This window comes from Leptidea sinapis, chromosome Z (assembly GCF_905404315.1).
Source record: "Leptidea sinapis chromosome Z, ilLepSina1.1, whole genome shotgun sequence".
Lineage (NCBI taxonomy): Eukaryota > Metazoa > Arthropoda > Insecta > Lepidoptera > Pieridae > Leptidea > Leptidea sinapis.
The window spans coordinates 24,033,590-24,051,612 of record NC_066312.1 but is presented as its reverse complement, the minus strand read 5'-3'; the positions used below and the strand labels follow the sequence as shown (position 1 = coordinate 24,051,612).

At 33.9% G+C, this 18,023-nt stretch overlaps 1 protein-coding gene across 1 annotated transcript in view; it reads right to left on the bottom strand.

The window, feature by feature from the left end:
* Positions 1-18,023, bottom strand: part of LOC126978721 (uncharacterized) — a 95,941-nt gene that overhangs the window by 39,369 nt on the left and 38,549 nt on the right. Inside the window, exons 5-10 of the mRNA XM_050827745.1 lie at positions 17,144-17,315; positions 15,484-15,715; positions 13,322-13,566; positions 10,029-10,452; positions 2,025-2,171; positions 298-432 (exon numbers count right to left, since the gene is read on the bottom strand). Of these exons, the coding sequence (XP_050683702.1) occupies positions 298-432; positions 2,025-2,171; positions 10,029-10,452; positions 13,322-13,566; positions 15,484-15,715; positions 17,144-17,315 (1,355 nt within the window). The remainder of the gene's footprint in view (positions 1-297; positions 433-2,024; positions 2,172-10,028; positions 10,453-13,321; positions 13,567-15,483; positions 15,716-17,143; positions 17,316-18,023) is intronic.

Genomic DNA, 18,023 nt, shown 5'->3' with positions numbered 1-18,023 from the left:
CTCTCAACGCTCTTCTCGAAGCCAACCCTGCTTGTGATTTATTTGCGGATGGATGGCAGACGATTTTAACAGAGTGCTTGCGTTTTTGTGAGAGGAATGGATGAACAGTATTTGGATGTTAATTAATTGTTAGTTATTAACAGTAAACTTTGTATTTATTATTTATATTTGTGTACTAGTTTGAAATTAATTCTTACTTTCACATTGTAATTGGATTACGCCGTTTTATGAAAGTATAAATAAATAAAATAAATAAATAAAGAAAAATATTAATGACACCTCTTAGAAGTTACTCACATAATAAAGTAGCCTGTTGGGCTGCTGGTGCCTCCAGTATTACTTCCGAATAATCCCCACTATACTGACTTCCTTCATTAGCGTCTGATTTTTCTTGCGTAAAACTGCTATTATCTCTTTGACCAGCAGTAGGACCTAGTAAAAATAATTAAGTTCTACTAGAAACTAACTCTAAAGACTACAACAGTACATGATCCGCTATGTATAGAAGAGTAGAAATATTCTACTGTGGCTATGATCTGAATATTAGCGATTCCTACTAGGTTGCATATTGCAAGCAGAACATGAGGGCGAGAAATGCAGTAAACCCGACTCTGAACCTCAGTTTCTTTCAAGTGCTGCATTTAACTCTATTTTACTACCTACAGGTATATAATCACTGTAGCATATGAATTTCAAATATATTTTTTTTTATAGAAGAGGAGGACAAACGAGCGTCAAACAGCTCGGATCATGCCCCGTGATAAATGCGGTGGAAAACACAGAGCACTTGATCCTAATGACGTCCAGATGGTTCGAGCTGATACTGGGGTGCGCCATATCAGAGAGTAATACTCTATATTAGGCTGGACCTGGGCTTATTGAGCGCTAAAGTGTGGGTCGGCTTGAAGAATTGCCATGCTCTATTTATTCAACAATAAATTAATGCACCTGGTAAAGTAGCTAGTGATCCTCTTGCATAAAATTGAAGGAAGCCCAAAGTTTTGAGTGTAATATAGTTAAGTGTAAGTATAAATTCATCTATCAATCTGCCAATGACTGCACGCATCCAACAATCGAGTGAATCCTTTTTTTTCTAGAGAGTTTCGCTAGACTGTTGGGCCCGTTCTTTTTGACTTGACTTTAAATGATTTAAATAATTAGGTTTCGTTTGATTGGATAAGCATTACTATACAGAGGTATTAGCCAAATTGCAATCCTTTCATACCTAATCCCCTTCTACTACTAGTATCGTATTATTATCTGCTTGACAATTCAATTGCTCGCATCGATTGATATAATGTAGTTTTCTTTATTTTTTCTAAGCTGGCTGCTCGTTTTGCCAATCTTATCAGCAGATTTTTTTACGCAAAATAGAGGGCAAACAAGCAAACGGGTCATCATCAGCGTTACCGGCCTTTAAGTACTCATGTCATATCATTCCGATTAACATCAGGACATCTGCTCGTGCCATCACTTACTTACATAAAAATGAGAGAGAAATCGATGACAGCAAAGACAACATCGCCTTTCGGTTACGCGGTTCACAGATCTTCTTGATTTTAGACCTTAATAACATCACCAAATTTCCACCTGATCCCTTTGACTTATCGGTTTCCTTAGAAACCAGAGCACGCAAATTATTTGTATGATGGTGACATAATGTATTGTATCTCTCACTTATTCATATAAATTCGATAGGTACCATTAAGAATCAGTATATTACTCTCTGGCAACTGGAATTACATGAAATAATCTCTGTGAGATTATTTCATGTAATTCCAGTTGCTTCGACAGCCATACTGTGTTACAATTCAAAAAAGCTTTTTAATGTATTTTTGTTTGGTTAGTTTATATAAGGCCAAATGTAGTAATTACCACCATATTATTTCAAGGAAATGTATATATATATATATATCATTTTGAATAAAATATTTCTAAATCTTCTACAAGACAATCTTTGACAAATAGCTGATTAAGAGAGTGGTATTTTTTATAATAAAATCACTCCTTAGTAAAGTACTTACATAAGCTTTGTGCTTGAGGCGTTGGATCCAGTCTAAATATATTGATGGATTCTTCTATATTATCTCCAATATCGTCATATACTTCATGAGTTTCGGATAGTGTTTCTCGCTTATCACTGTTATTTTCACTTTGTTCAGTTACAGGATCTAGTTAAGACAATAAATTGATAATAAATTAAAAATAAAATAATTCTTAAGATAGTATATTATCCACCAAGGGGCAAATATTTAGTTTGTAACCTAAGGCGAGGCTGAGAGCTGCAATAAATTCAAGTCAAAATCGCTTTTTATCCGAAGTCATGCATGAGTCTTGATAATTGTATGTATAATGCACCGACTCCCGTAACAGTAGGGAAATGTACTCTCCAAATTGTGCACGAGTACGTCTATCTTGGACAAATAATCCAGTTGGGCAGGTCCAATTTCTGAAAAGAGGTCACTCGTCGAATCCAACTCGGATGGGCAGCGTTCGGGAAGCTCCGTAAAATAGTATAGTGTCGACGAAGGTTTTTAACCAGTGTGTGTTGCCAGTTATGACATATGGAACGCGGATTTGGTCGCTAACTATGGGCGTTATGAGAAAGCTCATTGCCACTCAGAGGGCAATGGAAAGGGCTATGCTTGGAGTTTTCCGAGATCAAATCAGAAATGAGGAGATCTTTAGGAGAACCAAAGTCACCGATATAGCCCAGGCGGTTGCAAGACTAAAGTGGCAGTAGGCAGGGCGCATATTTTGAGGGCCAGACGGCCGTTGGAGCAGTAAAGTCCTCTAATAGAGATCACATACCGGAAAACGTAGTGTTGGTAGGCCCACCACAAGATGGATCGACGATTTGGACAAGATCGCCGCAGTAGATTGGATGAGGACAGCGCAGGACCGATCGTCATGCCGATCTTTGGGGATGGCCTTTGTACAACAGTGGACGTCTTCCGGTTGAAATGATGATGATGATTAAAATTGTAATAAATCTGTTTGTTATAATCTAATATCTACGTCAGTTTACGTTCGGCACAGAATACAGAATCCTTCTGTGACCTTAGGAATGTAACTCTCAATGACACTATCGATTAAGTAATATTACACTGTGTATTTTACTTTTAAAATCAACAAGTTCGATTCCACGAATATTAATTTTACAAAAATTTAATAGTTTTAGTTTTGATCAATAGCGGTTAATCTATTCTAATGCCAAAAAGTGTTTAAAGAGATTAGTATGGCCTTGTAGGCGGGGCAGGCGTGCTGAGAATTTGAGCGACGGATCATTTCTCACCGAAATTAGCTACACCGGCTGACGGTCGCGCTCTTATCGTAATAACGTACGATACTCCGCGAAAACTTTATTTTCACCCGTAAGTCCAAAAACCTTCAAATACAAGAGATATTTGTAATAATTAAATACATCAAAGTTTGAATACATGCGTATCGATAGTGTTGTACCTAATTGTAAGCAATGTCGAGGTAAAAAAAGCTGGAAAGGTGTAACAGCCGCTCCGTCACTATGATAAAATAATCATACTTAACTTCAGTTAAGTGATTAATAATACGTCATACTTTCACCACTTGTTGTCTTTTTACTGCTTGTCGTTCATGTTAAGAGTACGTCAGGAACATAGCTACGATGAATAGTGTTATAATGTCGTAATGTGCTATTATTATACGTTAGACAAAAATTCAGACTTCGACGTTCGACTGAGGAGGAATATCTTTTCATCAGTAGGTCAAAAATAATAAAAAATATCTCTTTAGTTTTAAAAAGCATTGCAACGACTACGAAATTTTAAAAACGTTAGATGGCATACCTTTGATAGACACCTAATGAAAAACTGGATTTATTTGCTTTAATAGTTATGCCATAGGTGTTGACAATAAATACTTTCTGAAGTTTTTATATCTATGCCATTTAATAAAGTCAGATGGCCTTAAATACACCAGAATATAGGTTTAATGTTGCTAGAGACAGAGGAGAACCTTTATATCCATCAACTTAAATATCAAAGATTCGAATCTGCAGAGTGTCAGAATCTGTCATAAAATTGTATACAGATAAACATCAAAATCTAAGTGAAAATATATTGTTGTGAAAATATGCACTACTTTGTAGGAACTGAAATATTTTAACATTTAATATATCATCAAATTGGACAATATTATAGGTATATGGCAAACCATGTGACAGACTGAAGCAAAATATATTGAAACGTATCTTAACGTAAGGTTGCACTTAATTGTAAAAAGTTCTATTCTATTCTATTCCTTCTACAAATTAGTTTTACTCTAATGACGTTGACAATTGGCTAATTTATATATATACCAATTTGTTCAGTAATTATATGTACATATATTGATAAAACCCAGTTAGACTGGGTCGAATCTGTACATTTAATTATTTGGAAAATTTTACTGTTATCTACGAATTCAGTATGCCGGAAAGGTTGTTAAACGTAAAATTTATCAGTTACACTTTGACTTAACAAAAATATTTATTACAACAAACACTACACAAAATACATTGACATAAAAATTACGTTTTACGTTACTTATAAATGTATTTTTAATTTTACGAGCTGTAAAATTACTATAATTATGGTATTAACAATTAATATAATATAATTTATTTTAATACACTCATCTTAATTGTCGACAAAAATATCGGCATTTTTTCATTTCTCAACCACTACGACAAAGGCTATCTAGTAAGATATTTCATATACATTATATAGTCATGATGCATCTTTTCTCGAGTATGTTAAAAAATACACAAAATTATTTAAAAGTTAATAAAACAAAGATGACTTAAAACAATCTGGAAGAGTGAAAGACAATCTATCAATAAACAATACAATAATTCAATCTCAGCAGGAAGTTGCTACGGCTTTTGAGAAATTTGTTTCTGACATTCCAGTTTCTATCACAAGCACTCTTGTCTCCTCCACCAGTGTTGCTGAGTCACTTCTTCTGGAAAATGTTGAAGAATGTGAACAAGTTTTCAATTTCAGTTTTGTTTGCGCTGGAGAAGTAATTAAAACTTTTAATTCTCTAGACATGGAAAAATGGTTGATATTGGGTATTTCTGTTAAAATAATAAGTTCAATAATTGATGTCATAGCACCATATCTTGCAATAGTATTAAATAATTGTATTAATCGTGGTGTGTTTCCTGACCTTCTGAAACATAGTAAAATTACACCAAAATTAAATATTGGGGATGCTCTTCTGCCCCAAATAACTATCGTCCTGTGTCGGTTTTGCTGAACCTAAGTGAAATTTTTGAAAAAATAATTTTTAGCCAAATGCTTACTTACTTTAACTCTCATAAGTTACTTCATTTGAAACAATTTGGATTTACTAGGGGACGTTCAACATCGGATGCAGGTGTTGAGCTAATCAAGAATATTATTGATGTCTGGGAGTTTACCTAATGTTGATAATTAATTCTTAATTACATACTTTGTCGAAGTGGATATCTTGTTCCTAGTCTAATTTATATTTATTGTGTTCCTCGACTTTACCTATTCCAATCATCTGTAGTAACCTTGACACTGGCATTTTGCAATAAGGTAGCATTTTAATAGCCGTAAATAAAGGCTGCATTACTCGGACTACGGTTTCGGACTCATGGAAGTCAGCCCTTATCTATCTGATCAAAAAATAAGGAGACAGTTCGGATTCGGCTAACAATAAGCCTATTATATATTGAAGGATTGGCGAACAAACTTAGTTCTGAAGCATACGCGGTTATAAAGTATTTATTTAATTAAATTAATACTTTAGTTATTTCCATAATATTATGTCCTATGGTATATTGCTATGGGGCAACATTGCCGATATTAATACAATTTTTGTGCTGCAGAAGAGGGCTATTCGCGCTATTTATAACCTAGATCCTAAAGAATAATTGAGAGCAAAATTCAAAGAAATTAGACTGTTGCTTCTCAATATATTCTTGATAATGTAATGTTTGTTCATAGGCACATAAGTGAATTTGCTAGGAACTGTCTTAACCTTAATTTTAACACCAAGAACAGACATAAACTTGTAATGCCTACTACTCGGCTAAGTCGAATTAGTAAGTCTTTTGTGGGGTGATGATATGCTTTTACAACAAGATCCCAGAAAATGTTCAAAACAAAAGTATTACGTTATTCAATTATTTGAAGTTAAAAAACGTTTGTGTGGTAAAGGTTACTATAACATAAATTACTTTCTCAATGATACCACAGATTGGGCATGAAGCGACTTCCCTCAGGCTATTAAATAATTAGTTTAATTGTACAATATTACTTTGAAAAAACATATTTTTTTGATGAAAAAAAAAACAGACCGCTGAGTTTGTTGCGCTCATTCTTCTCAGGACCGAGGCATTCGTTTTGGCACGGGTTTTTGACTTTCAATAAGTGATGTCATATGCTATTTTGAATAAAAATATTTTAATTTTAATTTGAATTGCTATTACCACCCTGCTCTCTAAAACCAGGGCAGGCATTCTTAGCCTCCAGTTCATGGTATACAGAGAGAGGTTACCTCCAGAAGATTCAAGTTTGCGCGTTTACCACTCATAAAAGCTTCGCCTAGTATCGGAATATAGAATCTGGGTCTCGAAATCTCAAGTCAATTCCGCAGTCATGTGGAAGGCAAAGCCATTTGGCTTCGAAGGAGCTGGGTGTCATGAATAGAACACGGCAATACTTCAAGCCAGCCCTCATTCTAGCGCTCTACAAAGCGCAGGTCCGGCCACATAAGGTGTACTGCTGTCATCTCTGGTCTAGCGCACCCCAGTATCAGCTCAAACCATTCGAATGCTGCACGCACAGCTGCTCGAGTTGTGCGGGATGCAGTGCTATGTGAACGGCTTGATCACCTGACGTTGCGACATGGTTTTGTATTATCAATCAACCTAATCTCCGTACGAGGCATGCCTTTTAGGTTTTGTCGTTTGAAGAAAAAAACATAACTAGAACCTTATTATAGTTTCCATTCGCTCAAACCAGTTATTATAACATTTATTCCACTCTAATGGTTGTCCCTGAGATGCCTAATGGAGCTTCTATCTCTCGATACGTCACATGACGATCTTCGAGAATTAGTTGTCACACAGTAATGATGTTATCTTCAGCGAAGGCGGATTTTGGGCGTCCTTCGCGAGATTTGTCACTAACACTCGTATGTCCACGCTGGAATTCTAAATACTAGAGTTTGACGGTCCGCAGACATGGGGCTTCATCACTGAATACAGATGTTAGCTCTTCAAAACACTGAAGCCGTTTAAGGCCCCTTCTAAAATTGTAGATAATTTTTGCAGGAACATTTTCCTTAGAAAGATTCATTTTCATACGTAACCTGACAGATCCCAATCGACGCTGTGACTAAACAATAGCATTAATCCTTATACTTTTAACTGTTTTGAGATTCAAAATTGAAACACATTCGCCAGCCGGAAAATATTGAAATGACAGTACCTACTTAAAAGGTATGCCTAGTATTGCCAAGTCCTTCAGCGATTTAATAAATAAAACGTAAACAAACCACTAATAGCGTGGAGTCAGAACTCTTTTTCTTCTCAGTATTGCTCTTTTCCATGCATCATGCGATAAGGGTGTAAGTCAGCAAAACGTTTTAATGGGGTTGTGGTAATTGTGTACAAGAGAGACTACGATGAATTCAAATTAATAGTTTTAATTGTCTCTTAGGTACAACTAATTATTATTTAACAAATATGTGTAAGGTTTCAGTTAAACTAAATAAGCGTTAATTTTCAAATAAAGACAAACATATTTTTTTGTAATTAAATTTTAATATTTAGCAAATATTTAGGTTGCACCGATAAGGTTGAGTCGAGGTGGAGTAGAAGGAAAACCTCATTACATCATGAAGTAGAGGAAATACGTCATAGAATTCTAAAAAATACATTGAAAACCATGAATTCTGGCAATGTTTGCTATCATATGTACATCATAATATAAAATATCATATGTCTAACAAGATTATTAATACTTCACCAGTACTTATTGTACATTTGTAAATGGTTATACACACACGGAATAGGTCAAAAAGGCTGAAAAGGCGTAACAGCTGCTCCCTAATTATGATAAAACAATCATACTTAACCGTATCATCCGTTTACCACTTGTAGTTTTTTTTACTGCTTGTCTTTTGTTTTGCTTGTTTATCTACTTGTTAGACAAAAATTCAGACTTCGAGAATCGACCAAGGACGAATATATTTTCATTAGTAAGTCAAAAATTATAAGAAATATCTCTTTTGTTTCAAAAGCATTGCAACGACTATGAAATTTTAAATACTTGTCAAGTTTAAGTTAGATGGCATAACTTTGATAGACACCTAACGAAAAACTGGGTTTATTTGTTTTAATTGATGTGCCGTAGGTGTTGAACATTTCTGTAAAACAGTAATACTTTCTGAAGTTCTTATATCTATGCCATTTTACAAAGTCTTGGCCTTAAATATACCAGATTATAAGTTTAATGTTGCTATAGACAGATGAGAACCTTTATCTCTATCAACTTAAATATCAAAGATTTGAATCTGCAGTGTCAGAAACTGTTATAAAATTGTATCCAGATAAGCTTCAAAATAAAAATATATTGTTGTAAAAATATGCACCACTTTGTAGGACACGAAATATTTATAGATTTAATATATCAATCGGACAGTATTATAGGTATATGGCAAACCATGTGACAGACTAAAGCAATTATTGAGAAGTATCTTAAAGTAAGGTTGTACTTAATTTTAAAGAGTTCTATTCTTTCTACTCTGAAAAAGTTTGTGTACAAGAAACTAACCGTCAATTACTGAACAACTAATTTGTACTCCGAGGACGTTGACAATTGGCTATATATTATACTAATTTGTTCAGTAATTATATTATGTGCATATACTAATAAGATTCTAAATGGGTTAAATTTGTACTTTAAATATATTTGGAAAATGTTACTGTAATCTACTAATTCAGTATGCCAAAAAGATTGTTTAACGTAAATTCATCAGTTACACTTTGACTTAACAAAAATATTTAACATATACCATATACAATACATTGACATAAAGTTACGTTTTAAGTTACTTATAAATTGTATACGTAATGTTACCTACTTTTTTATTTGTTTTAATGTTACTACTACGTAAGTATTTTTATGTTATTAACAAATATTATATTATTTATTTTAATACACTGATATTAATTATCGACAAAAATATCGATAGCAATTTTTCATTTCTCAGCCACTAACAAATAAGGTTTGATACTTTTAACAGTTCACTAGGTTTTAATCGTTGAGTCTATTCGATTATTTTTCTCGTAGAACTTGGAATCGATAGTTACGTGTTTAAAATGTATGGATTTGTAATTTTTAGTAATTTCTTATTTATCGAAATAATAATTAATTATTTATACTTTTATAATGGTTTTTTTGGGTCAGTAAGACTATTTAGTCAATCCGTGTTAATCGTAAAAATAGTGATGGGGCGCTTACGGTGCAGCAAAGAATTTGAACTTAATCTTATTTATTTTCCAATATTTGAGAACAAACTAAATTTAAATCAATATTATTATCATCATTACCTACCACTCACAAAATCCCATTTGTCGTAACACCGCTCTTAGACCTTAAATATAAGAATAGAGAAACCGTGCGTAACGATTATTATTTACATGATTTGAATATATTCGATTTAAATGTCAAAACCGATTTTATAATGTAGGCTTGTTCGTTATGCGTGGCACATCACTATAGTCATGGACCCATCCATGAAATAAAATATGAAACTTCACAGGCGTGAGCTGTCAAAAGTAGGCGTGTGTATGCCAATTATATATATGTGTTGACCAATTATTGGGCTGCGTTAGTGGTTAGGTATGTGTGCGAATGCTTGTGTTTATTTGACTAGGGCGCGTCTAGGGCACCTCTAGGTCTTTTACCTGTTCTGTGACTAATGCACTGGAAACTGGTAAAGAAATAAGTACAGAAAAAATTACAACTTACGTTGTGATAAACATTCTTCATTCAAAGCAATGTGAGTTGTTTCGCTTTTTGCAATGACAGGTTTTGTCATAAGAAGATTCTGCTCACAATTATTTTCAGATAGCCCAATCTTTGATGATTGTACATTTTGAATTTTATCACTATCTCGTTCGTGAATCTTTATGTTCTCTTGGTCATCAACTTTGAGAGGATCTTTATGCCTATGTAAAATAAGTCTACTTTTATTAATTGCACTTAATATCCTTTCCCTTTCTGGGGGAATGATTGATAATCTTAGACGTGAGTTAGTGGGTGAATTTTGTTTATTCTCCGTTGGTTCGTCTGTTGTTTTATTCTCTTCATTTGGGAGATCCATGACCAAATTTAATATGACTTTTTGTAGCTGTATCGGATCTTCTACTGGCGAATATATTTTGTTCGCTACCTGTAAAATTTACCAAGATTAATTTGATTTGTTTTTTTATTTATTGCTCCAAAAGGATGAGCACCAATACAATTTCATAATTATTAACACACATATATTTGTAGATGTCACCCCAAATATTTTGTACCTTACAAATTGAAATAAAATTTTGAAGAAAACAAAATAATTAAAATTATTGGGGTATAAAAAACTTATGACGACCGATTTCAGACCTACCAAATATATAATTACTTAAAAAAATGGGATGATTGTAGAAGGTGAAAATTTGAAGTTTTTCAATTTTGAATTATAATAAAATAAAAATAAGTTAAATTCTCAAAGAATTTAAAAAAAAATAGAGATAGCTTCCTTTAGGAGTATGAAAAATAGATGTTCCGATTCTCAGACCTATCCGATATGTACATAAAATATCATATAAATTGGTTAAGCCGTTTCGGAGGAGTTTGGTAACAAACTGCGACACGAGAATTTTATATATTAGATTGAATCAGACAAGAAATAAATTAAACGGTATATCATCAACAATAAATTTAATTTACAATAAATACAATATAAGCTTTTGATTTATTTATTACTTGAAATTATGAGAAATATAATATACTAGCTGACCCGACAGACGTTGTTCTGTATATAATAAATAAAATAATGTTTTTTATGAATTTATCAATAATATATCATAACATCAAGAATTACTTCGTAAAATATGCACCCTGCTGTCGTAATGAAATTGTTTCACAGCAGAACTGTCAAACCGTGTGTCAATAAATTCTCTCATAGAAATTATGTATGAACACATCAAAGGAATAACAAATTTGTTGTTTGTATTTAATTCCGAGCATTTTCCTATTAAATTGGACTTCCACAAATAATTCAAGACCTAAATTTTCCAAATCGGTCCAGCCGTTCTCGAGTTAAAACTCGCTAAAGCGAGACTTACGAACAGCAATTCATTTTTATATATATAGATTTGAGCTTGGCTTAATTTAAATCTAACCATCGAAGTGTTTTAATTGAATTAAACAATACAATGTTATTTACTTATTAGTTATATTAATCCCTACTAATATTATAAATGTAAATATAAGTTTGTTTGTTTGGCTTTCACGCCAAAACCACCGAACCGATTTTGATAATATTTTGTACAGAGAAAAAGAGAGACAGCTTGAAAAAGGACATAGGCTACCTTTTATTGCAAAAAAATAAATGGAGGGTTTAAAATAGGGGATGGCAGTTTGTATGGAAGTCTTTATCGAGGATAAAACCATTAAACTTTGTATTGAAGGCAGAGATAAGAAATAATCTATAAACATTTGTTCGAGCATTTTTGAAACTTTAACCTACATGGGAATGAAATAGGAGATTAAAGTTCACAGGGAAATACTATTAAAGAGACTGTCCACAATGACAAGGGATATGCGATGTATCATAGAAGAGCGTTGCCAGCAGCGGGAATAGCAGTTTGTATGTGTATTATTTGGAAAGTATCTTAAAAAATTGCCCAAAGTGCGACTCAACGCGGACGTTTTCGCAGGTAAAAACTAGTATTTTAATGTATTAAACAAAAAAAAAAATCGACCCTAAGCAATACTGATATTATTAAACAAATTAAGAGTCTAGATTGTTTAATAAATATTTGTTCTTGATTTGGTAACTACTACTCTTATAACTTTATATATATACTAGCTGACCCAGCACACGTTGTATTGCCGATATAAAAATCGCGATACAAAAGTAACTGTTGATCGTAGATGGGTGAAAATTTGTAGTTGTATGTATTTTTTAATGTTGACTCATAATCAACCAAAAAAAAAAATGTCAAATAATTAAAAAAAAATTGACGTGGACCACCCTTAAAATTTAGGGGGATGAAAAATAAATGTTGTCCGATTCTCAGACCTACCCAATATGCACTCAAAATTTAATTAGAATCGGTCAAGCCGTTTCGAAGGAGTTTAACTACAAGCACCGCGACATGAGAATTTTATATATTAGAGATATATCTATACATATAAATAAAATTGTGAGAGTGTCTGTTTGTACTATTGAAATAACCGTTTTTTACTAAATGTATATGAATATATAAACGGTACATACACCAAAATAACATTTTTTACAATTTTTGTCTGTCTGTCTGTTTGTTCCGGCTAATCTCTGAAATGGTTGGACCGATTTTGGGGGAACTTTTATTGGCAGGTAGCTGATGTAATGAGGAGTTAGTAAGGCTACGTTTATTTTAGAAAAATGAAGTAATGTTGCAATGTCCAAGAAATGGTCTAGCTCTAAAAATAATTTATATGCCAAAACAATGTTAGCCGGGTCTGCTAGTATATATATAATCTGAATCTCTGAAACGGCTCCAACGATTTTCATAAATACAAAGTTAAATTTTGTCACTATATACAGGACTGTAATAGCTCAGATGGGACATTAGGTGATCCGGAAAGCAGAAGACCCCGGTTTGAATCCAGATGTCCTATTAGTTTTTTTTTCAAGTAATATAAGTCAATAAGACACGAGTTCAGTACCTGCTAGTAACAGTATCAGCTAATAGATGTTTTTTTTTATGGAATAGGAGGACAAACAAGCGTACGGGTCACCTGGTGTTAAGTGATCACCGCCACCCACATTCTCTTGCAACACCAGAGGAATCACAAGAGCGTTGCCGGCCTTTAAGGAAGGTGTACGCGCTTTTTTTGAAGGTACCCTTGTCGTATCGTCCCGGAAACACCGCACAAGGAAGCTCATTCCCCAGCTTTGTGGTAGAGTTTTCTTAAATTCATAGTCAACAAAATGTCTGTGAATGTCAGCTATGAAGGCACTGCGTATATTGCGGACCTACTTATGACAGGTTAATATATTTCATTCTAACCTCCATATCGTCTTCGGTAATATCATCTGTGTTGAATATCAACATCTTGTATTTCTTCTTCATACTTGTTGTAAGTGCGATACCTTCTTCTTCGGTCACCATGGTGTTTAAGCAGACAAAGCTTGTGACAGCCTTTGTTGATGCATCAACGTCCAGTTTTCCCAGCGTCCTCATGTATACCAATTGGCCATTTTTGGTAATGATCCGGTAACACGATTCGCCTATGATTCTACTTTGATCATACACTGTGAAATGTAACATAAATACTTATTTAAAGATCTTGTTATAAATACTTATTTAAAATCTTAAAATTTAAATTCGGCCGTTTTAAAATTAGCTGAATCTTTTCACACGGGTACTAGTTAAAGCAATAAATATTTATTATTTATTAATCCGGATTCTGAATAAAAAATTTATATTCATTAGTAAGTACATACTTTGAAGATTAATTTCAATTATAAAAAAAGTATCCAAATTATATATAAAAAGCAGTGCGTTCTAATTTACTATAACCTGCTTCTAGTTTTTGGAAAAAGCTATGATTTGATATTAATAATGTTTATCTAATCAAGGTTCTGTTATTTTTAATATTGCTGTTAAGGCGAAGAATAAGCAGAAAACACGCAAACATGGTGTTTTCAGACAAGTTTTGTGGTGAAAGTATAGCATTTCGAGCTATGAACACTACTTAATCCTGTTACACATATCCTTAAGTCTTATTTGTAGGTTGATAATGCTTGCTGTTGGTTATAGTTAACACTGCCGAGCTATTTTGAACTACCACTTTTCTTTGAAGTTAAACAAGTTTTTTGGCATGGCGTGACGCATTTTTTTGGTATTTCTCTCAGAAAAGTTATTCTTATAGCTTGTACTTTTTTGTGTAGGTTCATTTATTCAGATTAGTAGTGAATAACGAGGATTGTAAGCATATGTATGTTTTCCACCCAAGAATTTTGAAAATATTGGCTTTGTTACATAGATGGTGGGCCGGTAGCGGTGAACTCTTATCGCTCAAGGTCGCTGGCATTTAGTGTCGCCTTAACTCTTTGACGTCCGACCTAACCTAACCTAACCCAACATAGCCTACCTTTACTTACTGGTAAAAGCTTTGATTTACCTACTTTAATTAAATAAATCTATCTAAATTAAATTAATTTAAATAATCACCCGAAAATCATTCGTTTAAAGAAAAATAAAAGTATTAATACACTCGGAAAAATATTAATAAATGAATATCCAATGTCCATACAAATAGTGTACTGATATTACTTGTTCTCTCAGATAAAATAGGCAAAAACTTAGCACTATATTCAGACTATTTGTAAACCATACAAAAATCTTATTCAATCAGTAATTAATTTAAAATTAAAGAACATGACATAGTGACTATTTTGTATGGTGATAGTATAAATGATAATAAGCTTGAAATGGTTAAGAGTTGGAAACAATAAATACAAAAAAAGTACAGAGAATGGATGTAAATTTATGACCTGCACTTATCCTTACTCTGTAGATTCGACTAGTGAGGAAAAATATATAAATTGAATACATTATTGTATTACATCAAGACTCCTTTATACCTATTATTTGACATAACTTCATTTTTGAATTATGAATTAAGAATAACAATGGGTACTCCGCATCCGCATCTAGATATAAGTTACGTTAAGTAAGTTACTTTATTAGCTTACAATACTCGTATACCTAGGTAACACTGAAAGTGTTTAGAAAATGAAAAACGGCTTAATGTAGAAAGTTGCCAATACTTTTATTGTTTTTGGAAGTAATCTCCGTTCCTCGCTACATATCGTCGCATTCGATAATTATATTTTATTTAAATTGTAAAATCGCTATTCCAAAAACGAAATTCAGTTAAATACATAATTTAAGATTTAGTTTATATCCAATATACTCCACGAATAATGATGAATCTGAAGTAGCAGGGCGCATATTTCAAAGGACAGATTCACGGACTATCTGGTCATGAGGGCATTGCAGGATCGAACGTCAGAGCGATCTTTGGGGGAGGCCTTTGTCCAGCAGTGGACGTCTTCCGGCTGATGATAATGGTACTCCGAGGAGTCGGGCAGTTTACAGTTTAAAGCAAATTATTTGTCAAAGGGCCTTAGATGATTTATGGTCAAATAAAGAACAAAACTTACTTTCACGTAAAGCAACGACGACCCATCGCATGTCTTTGTAATGCATAAAATTCATCGCGTTAACACCTCGCACTTCGTCAGTCATGTAGCCGATGACATAAGAGATCCGTTGATCAACCTCAATTATCATTCCATCAATCGAGTGGCGGGTTCGGTATTCCATTTTGAATGATTCTATGACCTTCTCCGACAGAAACGTGTCGACTGATGGTCGGGCTATTCCGATGAACAACTGTAAATATATATATAATTTAATTAGATCTTAACTAATCTCGCTCAATAGTGTTACTTTCAATTTTATGCGGTTTTTTAATAGCTTATGTAAACTAATGGCCAATTCACAGTTATAATTTGAATCTTCATGTATACGGTTATTGTGTTGTTAGAATGAATTTTATATCATGCTTAAAGCATCAACTATGGCTGGGAATTTAAGATTTTTTATGCCTCAACACGTTGTAAAAAACCCAAAGAACCAGCATATAAATTAAAATAGTAATTTTGTACTGGCTGACCGGGCAAACGTTGTTTTGCCATTTAAATTAAAAAAAAATTGTTTAATACAAAACAGTTAATGACCCAACGCAGAAATCTGCTAGTATTCTTGGTAAACGATAATTTAAATTTTAATGTTATCATAGTATTGTAAAATAAAGTTATAAGTTTTATTTTATTAGAATAAATAAATCAGCTTATGAACTATTCTCAGTCCTGATGAAAAGACACGATAAAATTCAAACATCACACGAGAATTTTATATATTACATGATTAGAACTTTGTGTTTAAAGCTCTTTATCAGTATGTGGTAATTAACTAACGGCCGTTCCCAATATACTATCTACAGCTGTACTACCTTCTACTGTCAGTAATTAGCTGTCAATAATCTGAAACTGTCCCAGTATAATCGATAAGTCATTCTTATCGCCTTATATTGGGACGCGAAAATATGCAATTTCCATGCAAACTTCTATCGCTATATATATAGATACGATTTTTATCTCAAGTAAGAGATAGACTGAATATTGGGAACGGCCGTATCTCAACTGTCATCCGGGATTTGTAATGAAGTTAAAAAATATATTTTTAAGTAAATCAGGCTTCTAAGAAATGCAAGTTGAATGATTCGACTCGTAACTTGCATACACTGGTAATTAAATATGTATTCAAAGCTTGAGAAAGCTATTAATAAGTAATCAGCAAAGTGTTCATTGTCGTGACCTAAGACCGTAAGACCTTACTTCTTGGTTTCTGAAGCTTCTTAGCTCAGGATGCCGTCCAGGTGGATACCACAGCAGCGCCATTTTCTACAGTGAAGCAGTAATGTACAAATATATTTCGGTTTGAAGGGCGCTGAAATGAAACCTAACATCTTATGTCTCAAAGTGAGAAGCGTAATTACAATGCCATGTAGGATTATTTGTTTTTCCTTGATACCTAAGCGGTAGTGCGATTTATTGGGCGAGGTCAAGCAACATCCCATAAAAACACGTCCTATTTAATACATCATTACATATTACGGCCATATTTCTGGTAGTTACCTGGTATTAATAACTCTGGTATAATTTGTGATCGAAGTCATAATATAGTGGACGAGGTTGGTCGCAACAGCAGACATCAAGCAACAGATTTAAAAAAAGCTTGATTATTGTTCTTACTTACAACATCGTTCCCACTGGACATCGTTCTCTCGCCTTTGAACCGAGCTCGTCTTATGCACGGATGGAACCCACTATTTCTCAGGTTGGCTTTGTCTGACTTTCTAAAAGAACCTTGAACGTGACATGTGAGATACTGCGTTGGCTCACAACGGTTGGTGTTTGGTTTCCTAAACCTGAAAAAGACAAATACATGTTAATTAAATGTCGCCTTTCTTAGTCTGCACCTTTTTTTTTATGGAAAAAGAAGGACAAACGAGCGTACGGGTCGCCTGGTGTAAAGTGACCACCGCCGCCCACATTCTCTTGCAACACCAGAGCAAACACGGCACAAGGAAGCTCATTCCACAGCTTTGTAGTACGTGGAAGAAAGCTCCTTGAAAACCGCACCGGGTAGGACCGCTATACATCAAGATGGTGGAGATGATATGATAATTTGTGGCGTCATACCAGAGATGACAGCAATACTATGGTGGCCCGTGTATACGGCATCACCAGTGCTGTCGTCTGCATAGCAATGTATGTTGGAGGTATCCAACATATCACTGATATCCAGAAAAATCAGTGTCGGAGATAGCACTCAGCCTTGGGGCACTCCAGCGTTCACGGGCTTCGGGTTCGAGTAACCATTGACAACAACTTGTTTGCTACGCCCAGTGAAGAAGCTGGAGGTCCACGTCAACATCTATGTGTTAGCTATACCAGATGATCGCCTGCCGACCAACCACGGCGAAAGCCGTACTGTCGGTCGTTGATCAACTGGTGACCTTCTAGGTATGCCAAGAGCTGTGTGTGAAGTCTGATAACTAGTGAACACTTATATATAATACGGAGATTACTCGCTACTCGACTCTCGTTGTAATTATTTAATAGAATTACGTATT